This window comes from Notothenia rossii, assembly GCF_949606895.1.
Source record: "Notothenia rossii genome assembly, chromosome: 10".
Lineage (NCBI taxonomy): Eukaryota > Metazoa > Chordata > Actinopteri > Perciformes > Nototheniidae > Notothenia > Notothenia rossii.
In genome coordinates, this window is record NC_136908.1 from 37003862 (window position 1) to 37017396 (window position 13535).

Below are 13535 nucleotides of genomic sequence, written 5' to 3' on the forward strand. Positions count from 1 at the left end.
ATTTAGGGCTAAAGCTGAGCAGGAAGGGACAAGTGGTAGTCCCAGGCCAGCAATGTTCGTGGCACCTGTCGCTGAGCAGGTGACTGGGCGTTTAGACAGTGAGTTGAGACCGCAGGGATCTAGCTCAGAACTGCAGTCTTATTTGCCTTTCATGACTGAAGGTTTTGTTTCTCTGGTGGGGAGCGATAAGAAGGTGCGGGTGAAGATATTACGCGACACCGGATCATTTGATTCGTTCATTTTAGCATCTGCCTTACCGTTCTCAGAGGACACATACATGGGGTTGTTCATTCCGACACTTGGTATGGGGTTAAATGTTCTTCAGGTGCCTCTCCATAAAATGATGCTGGTTTCAGATCTGTTCAAGGGTGAGGTGGCGGTTGGCGTGCGGCCGGCTCTGCCCGTAGATGGGGTGACCATGGTGCTGGGTAATGACATAGCGGGGAGTCGGGTGTGGGCTGATGGGGAACCTCCTGCTATCGTGGCGCCAGTGTCCCGGGTTAGCAGTGGTAAGCCTGATGAGTTTACAGCGTGCGCTACGACACGTGCAATGAAGCGCGTGCAGACGGGGAAAATCAGTAACACCCCACAGCGGCATTGTATGCCATGTGTTGATGTTCCCTGGTCTGGTTCTCACGGTGAGTCTCTGAAGAGTCGGATGGAGGGTGTTCTTCCTGGTGCGGGGGTGAAGGGTCGTGCTTTTGGGTGTTCGTTTCGGGAACATTTTCGGATGGGATACTGGGTACCTTAGTGGGAGCATTTTGCCGGTGAACCTCTTTACCAAGTTGGGGTGCATTCCAGGTTCCGTTATATGGCGAAAAAGAGAAGAAGAAAAAACGTAACACACTAGTTAGCCTAGCTGAACTAGTCGTTGATTAGTAGCTCAGTGCCGTGTTAGTGTGTTTAGGTAGCCGATGCCTTCCAGTGTTTTTCAGTGTCTTTCTTCTCGTTTGTGTAGGTGACATAAGAGTGTTTGATTTGGGGTGCCAGGGTTCCGATGGGGGACCCTGACTTTATGGGGGGGGGGGGGGCTGTGACGGGGCCTGTGAGTGTGTGAATGTTGCAGGTCCTGCGATAGGGTGGAGCTGAAGAGGCCAATCAGTGTGATCGGGGACACCTGGCCGGAGGTGCTATTTAAGCCCAGCTGTCCGGAGTCACAGGGTGGTCATGACTCTCTCCAAGCCTGCTGCGGAAGGACTCCCACCGTGATCCTTTCCCCTCATCCATCCTCTCCTGTTTTTGGTGTTGCCAAATAAAATGCCGTGTTTTTTTTTGGAAACTTTGAGCGTCTCTCCACGTTTTTCTGTTGTGGCCATAACAGTAACATAACAGTATGAACAGTAAGAACAGTAAGAAAAGTAACAGTATCATAACAGTAAGAAAACAGTATCATAACAGTATCATAACAGTAAAAAAAGTGAAAGAGGAGGAAAACAGCGAACAAGACCAATTCTTCAAGGCAAAGCACACGAAGAGCGGGAGACCTCCAGACAACGTAGAGATGAGAGGTATCATGGTGGACGCTGGAGCAACATCCCACATCGTGAACGATATTAAAAAGTTTGACAGCTTTGAGGACTCATTCCTTTCAGGGACACATTCAGTGGAGTTAGCTGACGGGACCAAATGCAGCGGAATAGCACAACGTAGAGGAACAGCGATCGTGCATCTGATAGGCGACATTGGAGGAGGGCACAGAGCACAGCTACGGGATGCACTGTACATACCTTCATACCCACATGACATCTTCTCTATGGCAAGACCAGCAAATGGAGGAGCGACAATCACCTTCAAGAAAGGAGAAAGCCACATGGTTGCCAAGGACAGTAGCAGGTTTGACATCCACGAGAGTGGATATTTGTATTACTTGCCAACTGTTAAAGAAAATGTTGAAAAATGTAAAGGGTGTCATGATATGCAAACTTGGCATGAAATGTTGGGTCATTGCAACTATGAAGATGTACAGAAATTACAAAGTGTAGTGACAGGCATGGAGATAAAAGGAACAGCAGTTAAGCCTAGTCAGTTATGTGATGTGTGTACACAAGGAAAAATCACACAGACTAGAAATAGGGAGCCAGACAGAAAGGCTGAGAAACCCTTAGAGCTAGTACATACTGATTTAACTGGTCCCATGTCAACACTGAGCAGAGAAGGCCACAGATATGCACAGTCATTTACAGATGACTATTCAGGCACCGTGATGGTATATTTTCTGAAGTCAAAAAGTGATACAGTGCAGGCCACAGAAAGGTTCTTGGCAGACATAGCACCTTATGGAGAAGTCAAGTGTATTCGTTCAGACAACGGCACTGAGTTTACAAGCCGAGACTTTCAGGCACTCTTAACTAAAAACAGGATTAGACACGACACGTCTGCACCCTATTCACCACACCAAAATGGTACAGCAGAGAGAAGCTGGCGAACTCTCTATGATATGAGCAGATGCCTACTGATAGAGAGTGGGTTACCAGACAAGCTATGGAACTACGCTATGCAGACTGCAGCTTTTTTAAGGAACAGGTGCTACTGCAGGCGCACAAAGAAAACGCCATATGAGTTGTTCACAGGCAAAGAACCAAATGTATCCAAACTGCAAACATTTGGTACAACATGCTTTGCTTACAAGCAAGAAAAAGGGAAGCTAGACTCTAGATGTGAGCAAGGGGTTTTCATTGGCTATGATAAAAACAGCCCAGCTTATCTGGTGTATTACCCAGAAACAGAGAGGTTGCAAAAGCACAGGTTGGTGAAATTCACAACCAAAAGCGCAAAAGAAAAGGAAACACAAACATCTGAATCACACATAGAATGTGGTCATGAGGATGCACACTCCAGGTCCATAGGCAATGATATAAATGTAGAAAATGTATCAAGTCATGGTATTCAGATGTGTGTGCCTGAGGATTTACTTGAAGAGACTGAATGTACACAGCCGAGTAAAGCCACAGAGACTGACCAAAAGGTATCCACAGAGAAACAAAAGGAGACCAACTCATCTACGGGATTTTGAGACTGAGGATGCAGAGGACAAAGCACAAACATGCATGGACTTTTGCTACACAGCAGTCTGTGATATCCCTCAAACCTACAATGATGCCATAGTGTCAGCAAAGTCAAGGCAGTGGAAGAATGCCATGGACGAGGAGATGTGATCTCTGGAGGAGAACGAGACCTTCCACCTCACCCAGTTGCCACCAGGTAAAAAGGCAGTGGGGGGAAGATGGGTCTATGCACTCAAAAGTGACATTGATGGATCAGATAAATACAAGGCAAGATTTGTAGCAAAAGGCTACAGTCAAAAACCAGGAACAGACTACAAAGAGACATTTTCTCTCACAGCTGATATGACAAGTGTAAGAGTACTCGTGCAGAAAGCAGCACAAGAGGGACTCATTTTACACCAGATGGACGTTAAGACAGCCTATTTGCATGCACCCATTGATTGTGAAATCTATATGGAGCAACCAGAAGGCTATGAAGAAAAGTCAAGAACCGGGGAAAACCTAGTTTGTAAGTTGCAAAAGTCTCTCTATGGCCTTAAGCAGTCAGGTAGAAACTGGAATGCTACGTTACACACATGTCTGAGTGAGAACGGTTTCATACAGAATCCAGCTGATCATTGTGAGTATACAAGAGAGACACATGATGAAAAGGTAATCATGATTGTATGGTTGACGATCTGATCAGCAGCAAGCAACAAAAATGTACTGGAAGGTGTAAAGATTATGCTTTCTGACAGGTTTAAAATGAAGGACCTGGGAAAGTTGAAACATTTCCTGGGAATTGATTTTTACCAAACAGAAGTTGAAGTTAAAATGTCTCAAAATAAATATATAGGCAAAATCCTAGAGAGATTTGAAATGCAGGATTGCAAGGCCAGGGGGACCCCATGTGAGCCAAAACTTGAACAAACAGTTGATTCTGAAAAATTGACAGACCCAACTAAATATAGAGAGGCAGTGGGAAGTTTTAATTTACTTGTCCACATGTACTAGACCAGATATAGGTTTTGTGGTCAGTAAACTATCTCAGCACTTGGCTGAACCAACAGAGGAACATTGGAACACAGTAAAACATGTGTTCAGATATCTAAAAGGCACAACAGAACAGAAGTTATGCTTTAAGAGAAATGACAGAGAGGCACTAGGTCTAAAAGTGTACTGTGATGCTGACTGGGCATCAGATGCAACAGACAGGCGTAGCACATAAGGATATAGTGTCAGTCTAAGTAAAGGAAGCTCTCTGATCTCATGGAAAACAAAGAAACAACCAACAGTGGCATTATCCACCTGTGAGGCAGAATACATGTCTTTAGCTTCAGCTATACAAGAATGTATCTATTTAGATCAGCTACTCAAAGGTATAGACGCATACCAGTATGCACAAACAAAGGTGTACGAGGACAACCAAGGTACTATAGCCCTTGCGAAAAACCCAGTAAACAGGCAAAGGAGCAAACACATTGATATTAAGTACCATTTCATTCGGGAAACTGTAAATAACGGAAAGTTAACTTTGGAGTACTGCCCTACTGAGTTAATGATTGCTGATGTCATGACCAAGCCAGCTACAAAGCTAAAACTAAAGAGGTTTGCTCAAGACATGTTTGGCACTTAAAAGTGCAGGAGTGTATTCACATTGTTAAGGCAAAAGAGAAGCCTGATTATATATTTTTGTTTTCATGTAACCAATAGAGTTAAGGTTGAGTGGGAGTGTTAAGTATTACTTTGTAATAGCACCCTCACTCCATGTTTAATGGTACGTCCCACTGTGCACCCTTACGGCCCGTCCACACTACAGCTTCGACAGCTTCAAAAATGGTTTCCAACGCGTCTGCCCATTCACTTTGAATGGGGTGATGTCACGTTGCCTCGCTTTTCGCCGAACTGAATTGTGGGGTAGCAGAGCGGAGCTTTCCTGGCGTTTCAGGCTGCAAAAGTTGAACAATGTTCAACTTCTGAAGCCGGAGACGCCGGAGTAGCCAGCGTCAGCCAATCAAATCCCGTTTATGCAAATCTGACAGTTCAAGCGCTAGCCAATCAAACCGCGTGCAAGCTGGGAGAGCCAGACCGCAGTTCATTTCCTCATATTGCAAACGAGAAATTACGGTAGCAAATCACCCGGTTCTTTACGACCAGAACTATTTACTGGGATACAAACCGGAGGAACCAGGCATGGAGGGAGGTGGCAGAGACAGTGGGTGAAACTGGTAGGTTTTCACCTGTTTGGGGAGTTTATATATATATATATATTGCTCGCATAAAATCCCCGGGGTTTTTTGCTTTGTATGCCGGGGGCGGGACATTCATGTGATTGGTTGTTGGTCGCGGTGCTCGAATAAAATCCCCAAGCTTCAGACACGCCCAGCTCCAGGCTTTTTTTGAAGCTATAGTGTGGACGGTCCGTTACTCCATGTTTAATGGTATGTCCCATTGTGACGTCATAAGCATTGTTGTTGATTACGCAGCACTGAGTACTGCCATGCTGGTTCAATGACCCTGAATAAATGGATGAGAGAAGAACAATGACTGTGCATACTTTATTAGTTTAACATGGATGCTTTCATATGTGAATCAAAGCTGGTAAAGGTGCAAATAGTTTGAATGACTTTGTATGCAGGGTAGCTTATGAATTTACTCCAGGTGTAAATAAAGTCTGATTTAAGTAAATGTAGGAGAAAAAGTACACAATTGACCTCTGAATTGTAGTGGGGTAGGATTAAAAAGTAACAACAATTTAAAATACTCAAGTAAAGTCTCTCAAATGTTTACTTAGGTACAGTACTTAGTTACTTTACACCACTGATTGATTCTAATCAGATTTTCACCAAATCCTGAGAAAGATCTGTGTCTTTAGCTGAAAAGATCTGTGTCTTTAGCTGAAATGTGTTCCTTAGTTCCCAAAGCTTACTAACAGTCTGCTGCTGTACAAAGAAATGTTTTGGATATAAACTTTAATAAAAAGCCACAGCATTCAGTCAGGTTTCACTACAGATCACATCCATTTCTATTTTCTCAAGACTTCTTCGTTAATGAGCCTCTCAAACAAGTGCTTCTTACCTTGTTGCCAAGCAACATGATGACTACATCACTTAGTGCATACTCATGGATCTCTGTTAGCCACGCCTGAAAAAAGAGAGACACACACACATGAATACACACACAGTCCAAAAAAACAGAAAACTTGGAAAAAAAACTAAAAACTTGGAAAGCAAGTTAACACATACACACACACGCATGCACACACACACACACACACACACACACACACACACACACACACACACACACACACACACACACACACACACACACACACACACACACACACACACACACACACACACACACACACACACACACACACACACACACACACACACACGCACCCTTATGTTGTCAAAGGAGGTTCTGTTGCTGATGTCGTAGAGCAGGAGCAGAGCTTTGGAGCAGGATGAATGACACGTGGTTATATTCTGCAGGTCACAGTAACATGAGTAAAGTAGATCTGACAATCACATGTAGGTTATGGTTTTGTATCTGCCTTACCGTGAGCATCTCTGTAATATGCATGTGTCACACTTCTGAACCTCTCCTGTCCTGCGGTGTCCCAAATCTGAAATAAAAAAAGAAACTGACAGTTTGGCCTGGTTCCACTTGGCTGACTCAAGAGGAAACTTGCCTGTGCTTTAGAAGGAAGATCCGAATGTGAAAGCACATTTCACTAGAGCTGATATATAACTGACCTGTAGCTTGACCTTTACATCGTCAACAGTCACCACTTTATTCTGGTAGAAGCAGAAAGAGATTTCATGTTAGAATGAGCTGAAGACTTGATTTTAGTTAATCACCTCACACACAAAAAAACAACCAAGGAAAACCTTGGATAGATTTTTCTTTAATTTGTCGGGCTTCTACCTCCACTCCACTCAAACAAAGATTACTTAAAAGAACCAGAGTGTGATAGGCTCTCTGGTTTGACCACTTTTACATCTAAAAAGAGCGGGCTGGCCAAGGAAGAGGCCCCCAGCAGACCTGTAGAAGGACTCTGACCTGTACATCATCAAATTCCAAATTGCAGGCACCAGGGCCAAGTTCCCTGTCTGCTCACACACACAGTCCTAAAGGGCCAGGCTCATCACAGCAGTTTAGCTGCTGACCGGCAGGCTGCCCTACACTCTGCTGGAGGCAGTCTTAAGGGCAATAAAATAGACAAGGAAAAAAAATATGTCTATGTGGGGGCCTCACAAGGTTAATGGGGAACTCTGCTGTTGACCTTTTGTTTTTTTAATTCAAAATGACATGGTAAAGAAGAGAAGGCAGATTTTTTTGTTTTGTTATCTCCATGGCTTGGTGGCAGCAGAGGAAAGTGAGTGTGTTCTTGTGTGATTTGGGCAGTGTTGGGACTAACGTGTTACTGTAACGCAACTACTTTTGCGGTAACTAATAGCGTTACTAGTTACACATTCCCATTACATAACGCCGTTATAGTTACTGTGATTTGGATGGGCGCGTTACTGCGTTACATTATGTGTTGGAACTGAACCGAATCGCCTTGCGGATGTAACTTACAGGGGAATACAGCGATGTCCTCTCACAGCACCATGGAACAGTGAAAGTAACCAGAGAGGAGTGATGATTGGTTAATGCAGGGTAACATTTCAGGGTACTGTAAGCCAATCAGAGACAGAGTTGGGCGGGTCTTGCCTTATGGGGAAAATGCACACACACGAACACTTGCTAATGCTAACACACACACACACACACACACACACACACACACACACACACACACACACACACACACACACACACACACACACACACACACACACACACACACACAGCAACACTCACCACCAGCACACACACACACAATGGCAGATGCAAGTATCAGCGAGAGCAGCAGCGCATTTACAACTTGGAGATATAATCACTATTTTCAATTTGTGGGGATAAAGGACGCAAAACATATTACGGTCAAATGTAAACTGTGTGCAGGACAGAAAGCGTTGTCCACATCGAATAGCAGCAATGCCAATCTCCTGAAGCACCTAACTAATGTACATAACATGGGGCTATAAAACTAGTCGCCAAAGACCCCACCGTCTCAACAACCGGCAGTGACCCAGATGGAGCAACACCATCTAAGCAGCCAAAAAACAATTCTTTCAAATCGCCACATGTCACCCAGAGTCAACTAAATAGATTGCCAGGTATGTTGTTGAGGACATGCTGCTCATATTTGTATTGTTATTATTTTTAAAGTAAAGTAAATTGTTACTAGTTACTTTTATAATTTACTAACTAATAAAGTAACTAGTTACTTTTTGAGAGCAGTAACTATAACTATTACTAGTTACTTTTTAAAAGTAACTTGCCCAACATTGGACTTGGGTGACCTGAGACTTCAACATGTGATTTCTGCTGTGTAGTTACAATACGAGAATGTCCTGTTTGTTAAATATAAACACACACACACGCATGCATGCATGCACTCACTCACTCACTCACTCACACACACACACACACACACACACACACACACACACACACACACACACACACACACACACACACACACACACACACACACACACACACACACACACACACACACACACACACACACACACACCGTGAATCCAATGCCCACTGTAGCAGAGAAGGAGCCTGGGATGAATTTCCCCTGATCAAACTGCACCAGCAGAGAAGTCTTCCCCACTCCACTGTCTCCCACCAGGATGGTCTGCAGGAAAAGCAAAGAAATGTATCACAATTAGAATCAAACTTGAACATCCATTTCGGGCTTATCCCACACCATCATTTTATAATTGTTGGTTGTAAGTCAGCCTCTGTTTCACCGTGAACATGTCTCCTTCAAGCTTTCCATAACATTTCCTTTATGAGAGCTGGCAGTGTCTGCTACAGTGTGACTCGCAAACTACAGGAGATCATTGTGAAGACATGAAAAGAATAAAGGCAACATACAAGTCAGTCACCAGGGCCTGCAGACAATAATTCCCCTTCTTTAGGCACACACACACACACAAACACACACACACACACACACACACACACACACACACACACACACACACACACACACACACACACACACACACACGCACGCACAGACACATACACACACTTTTTACTGTATGAAGAAAAAGTAAAAAACAGTCATAAGTTCTAAAGTGTCAATAAATGGTCTAAAGGCTTTATGAATGATAGAGGTTGAGAGGATTAGGTGGACACAGCCTTTGATCTCAGCTTTTAGAGGAATTTTTAGAAACTCTCAGAAGTGGGTCACATCTCAGTTGAGGATAAAATATGGAAGCTGTATCAACAAACATGCATCCTCTGAAGTACCATATCCATTTTATTGAGGCATGGCCACAATGTCCACTTATATTTACTCTGCAGAGAGCAGAGAATAGATTAAGAATAATTATGTTTAGTCTGTGCTTGAGGTAAGCACCTTTGTAAGGTTAGCCTGGGTTAAAACTTTGTTGAGAACTCATTAAAAAATGCGGCAAAATCACTTTTTTGACATACTTAAAAATAAGCCAAATGTTTTATAGTTATTAACTCTCAGGTTTTAATGTTAAAAGTCAAATAGTAGCACACAAGATTGCCACAGAGTGCAAGTTGTGACACATTTGAAAAACTTTTATTTTCACCTGTTAGCACACAATATGATGCCGTTAGTAAAGCCAACGTTCCTTTCATGCTCAGGAAGTAATGCTCATTAACTGTCAGGTAGTAGGCTATGCTCACAGGTCATGCTAACGTTTGCTGCCTTAGAGGAAATATACACGGATTAATACACTCCTTACACTTTTTTTCTTTGGAAAGGGAAGAAAACGGCATCAGCCTCCAGAAGCGTTTAATGCCAAGTATCACTCTTACAACAGCCACATGTGCAGAATAATTTCTTAGGTTAAGCTAACGCCGGTCAACCGTCACTGCATATAACACACTGGGGCCATGATAAAAGGCTCATCATCATTATGAATCTCATAAAAACAGAACCCGGGATGCAGCGAAGCTAGGTAGACGCTAGCCCAGGGGCTCTCCATCCTAATTCAATTTAAAACCTTTAAAAACACCCGAACCCACTTTTAATTTGGTCGGACGAATGCAGCACGGACTTGACATCAGGGAACAAACAACAACATTGGGCCATGTCGGCCAATGTCGGCATGTAATCTACAGTTCATTCATCTGGCAATCCTGGCAGATTCTCTCTAACACAAAAAAGGGACAAAAACGAAAAAAGGAGAATATTGGGCTATTGGCTCTGCTGTGTCTTTTGCTATCGAGAGATATCCCAACCCAGTCTCATGGCATTTCGTGTTATAGTCACGACATTTAATCTATTGATTCGTGTTCACCAACACGATTTCCCCTTTTTTTCGTGTCACAAAGAGCGATTTTAAAAGCAATGTATTTCTATCGGTAGTATGTTTCGTGCCTGCAGCATGTCTTTTTGTCCGTTCGGGTCTTGGAAGACCGGAAGCGGTAGGGTTCATAAAAATATTTTCTTATTCAATATCAAGCCACGATTATTTTTATTTTAAGTCGTATAATGTCAGACTTTTTTTGTCGTCTGTGAGGAAAAGAAATGGGGCTCAGAGCCTCAGAATACTGAAATCTGTATTTTCTTAAATCTTTTTTTCCTTCTAATTTGTTATTCTTTTCTAAATAACACACTGTTATTTACTCACCAATAACACACAATTATCCTTGTTTTTATTTATTTGTTTAATTCCATAATCTCTGGCTTTTTTGGCGTCCGTCAAGAACTGAATTTCAAAATAAAAATAAACGGAAACAGACGTAGGCCTATAAGGGATATTTCAAGCATCATTGCGATACACAGCTACTGAACTGATTGTGATGCATGTAGGGATATGGTGTTAATGCCATATCAAATCCGAAAAACATTTCTGAGTTTAGGATGGCCGAAGACACTACACTACCCATAATCCCCAGCTATCGTTTAGGACTACTGTCCCCGTGATTAATCTTCAAGCTCTGAGATGGGATGTTGCGCCAAGGTTATGCCGAGCGTCAAACAGCTGTTTGAAATTGAACGAAACAACGCCAGACTATCCAAAACTGGAATCGAACGCCCCCCCAGAACTACACATGCTAGCTATTGTGTTTGGCAAAATGTTCTATGGGACGTCTCTACTGAACGTTTTCGTTTTTCCCACAATTAGAAGTTGCCAGTATTAAACACATTGGTGTTATCAAATGTAAAACATATAATTGATAAAATGGTGAAAATCGCTTGTGTCCATAATGTGCAGCATTAATATCTACCCACATGACAGCTCATTGTTACTTTGTAATTCTACTCCACTACAATTCAGAGGTTAATCTGGTATTTTTACTCCACTATATTGATTTGAGTTACTTTGCAGATTCTGATTGATGATGTGAAATATAAACAACCCTTAAATCAGACTTTAGTTACACCTGAGTAAAATTCAGGGAAGGTGATTGTCAAGTGCCAACAATCAGGAGAGATATTTGATAGTTGGTGCTTGAGAAGACTAAACATTTATCTGCAATTGACATGAATGGAAACGAGTAATAAAGTATATTCATCACTCGTTATTCTCTACTAATAGTTAATTAAAGACTGTATAATGGCTATTTTGCATATCCCTTTCAAGATTTCAAGATTTTCTAAAGTTTATTGACATATCATATGCACAACTATGGTGTAGTTATGCAATGAATGAAAAACTTGGGTCGCAGCTGAGGTTCTTCAACAGTGCATTACAAGACATGATCTATCAATATGTGTGTATACCTCCACCATTAAATCAGTAATATCTTTAAAAACTACAAGTCCTTTTATATCAGCTGTGAACCGTTATGGTGTAAATATAACCTATCTACGAATTAGATAAAATGTAAAAGTCAGCCGAATTAGTGTTGATACTGCAAGGAGACGTATTGTGTCAAAAGAAATTGGAGATGTTGTTTAATTGTTGATATATTTATGATCCACGTCAAGTATTCAGTTTCGGCAGCAGTTCTTCCAGTTTTTCCAAAGGTCTTCTCATCAGGGCTCTATAAATAAAGAACTACGGCAGATCTGTAATATGTAATGCAGCCGAACCGTGTATTACAATGCCGTTATGTGATGACTTTCAAAGAGAAAAGCAAAAACACTCGGAATAAGGTATTATTTTCTTTAAAAAAAAAGGTTTTCGGATTTGATATGGCATGAACACCATATCCCTACATGCATTGCGGCTGAAACATCCAATCAGCAAGCTTAAACCATAGCTGAGGATCTTGGGTAATCAGTTCAGTGGCTGTGTATGCTCGAAATGTCCTACGTCTGTTTCCGGTTATTTTTATTTTGAAATTCAGTTCCTGACGGACGCCAAAAAAGCCAGAGACTATGGAATCAAACAAATAAATAAAAACAAGGATAATTGTGTGTTATTGGTGAGTAAATAACAGTGTGTTATTTAGAAAAGAATAACAAATTAGAAGGAAAAAAAGATAAAAAAAATACAGATTTCAGTATTCTGAGGCTCTGAGTACCATTTATTTTCCTCATAGACGACAAAAAAAGACAAACATTATACGATTTAAAATAAAAACAATAATCGTGGCTTGATATTGAGTAAGAACATGTTTTTATGAACCCCACAGCTTCCGGTCTTCCAAGACCTGAACGGACAAAAAGACGTGCTGCATGTTAGGTTTCCCGAGAAGTGAGTGGAGATGAGAACCCGCTATGCAAGCACTAAAACTGAGACAGTGGTGAAGTGTAAAAAAAAAGAAGCTTTATTTTGTCCACGACACTGACAAGGAGTTGACGAAGAGCACGTAGAGGGAAGACGTGGAGCTGGGCTGACCAGGAGGGGAGGCTGGACGTGGCAGGCAGAGCGGCTGGAGTATGTGGATCTGGAACAGGAAAAACAAGCAGGATTAGGAAATCATTTCCTTTAACAAGGACCATCAAAAAGTCACTAGGAAAAAACACTAGTAGGCCTGGACGATAGTTTACCACTGAAGAATAAACTAAGGACTGGCGAAGTCTGAGGATGGGAACCAGGGTTTTAAGCAGGTGCAGGTTCACACCAGTGGCAATCAGTGAGATGAGCAGCAGCTGCGGAGGTGAGTCGTCGGGAATCGGAATGTAGGTAGCCACGCCCAGCCAGGAAGACAGACACACAGATAAACAGACAAAACAAACACAGACAGGGGAAAAAGAAGGAGGAAGTACTGCAGATCCTCAAAGTACACCCCCCCCCCCCCCTCAACGGGAGCCTCCTGGCGACCACCAGGCTTGTCTGGATGAGCCCTGTGAAAGGCCCTTATCATCACAGGGACCAGGACTCGGGACCGAGGGATCCAGCATCGCCCCTCGAGGCCGTAACCCTCCCAGTCCACCAGATACTGTAAGCCCCTGCCCCGGCGCCTGACGCCCATGAGACGGTGCACCGTGTAGGCAGGATGGTCATCAATGATACGGGGGAGAGGAGGGGGAACGGTTGG

The 13535-nt window shown here is 42.7% G+C and overlaps 1 protein-coding gene across 1 annotated transcript in view; it reads right to left on the reverse strand.

Annotated features, from left to right (window-relative positions):
* Window positions 1-13535, reverse strand: part of LOC307022365 (ras-related protein Rab-37-like) — a 104312-nt gene that overhangs the window by 31451 nt on the left and 59326 nt on the right. The window contains exons 2-6 of the mRNA XM_079655151.1: window positions 8641-8751; window positions 6749-6790; window positions 6552-6618; window positions 6392-6444; window positions 6063-6128 (exon numbers count right to left, since the gene is read on the reverse strand). Coding sequence (XP_079511277.1) covers window positions 6063-6128; window positions 6392-6444; window positions 6552-6618; window positions 6749-6790; window positions 8641-8751 — 339 coding nt within the window. The remainder of the gene's footprint in view (window positions 1-6062; window positions 6129-6391; window positions 6445-6551; window positions 6619-6748; window positions 6791-8640; window positions 8752-13535) is intronic.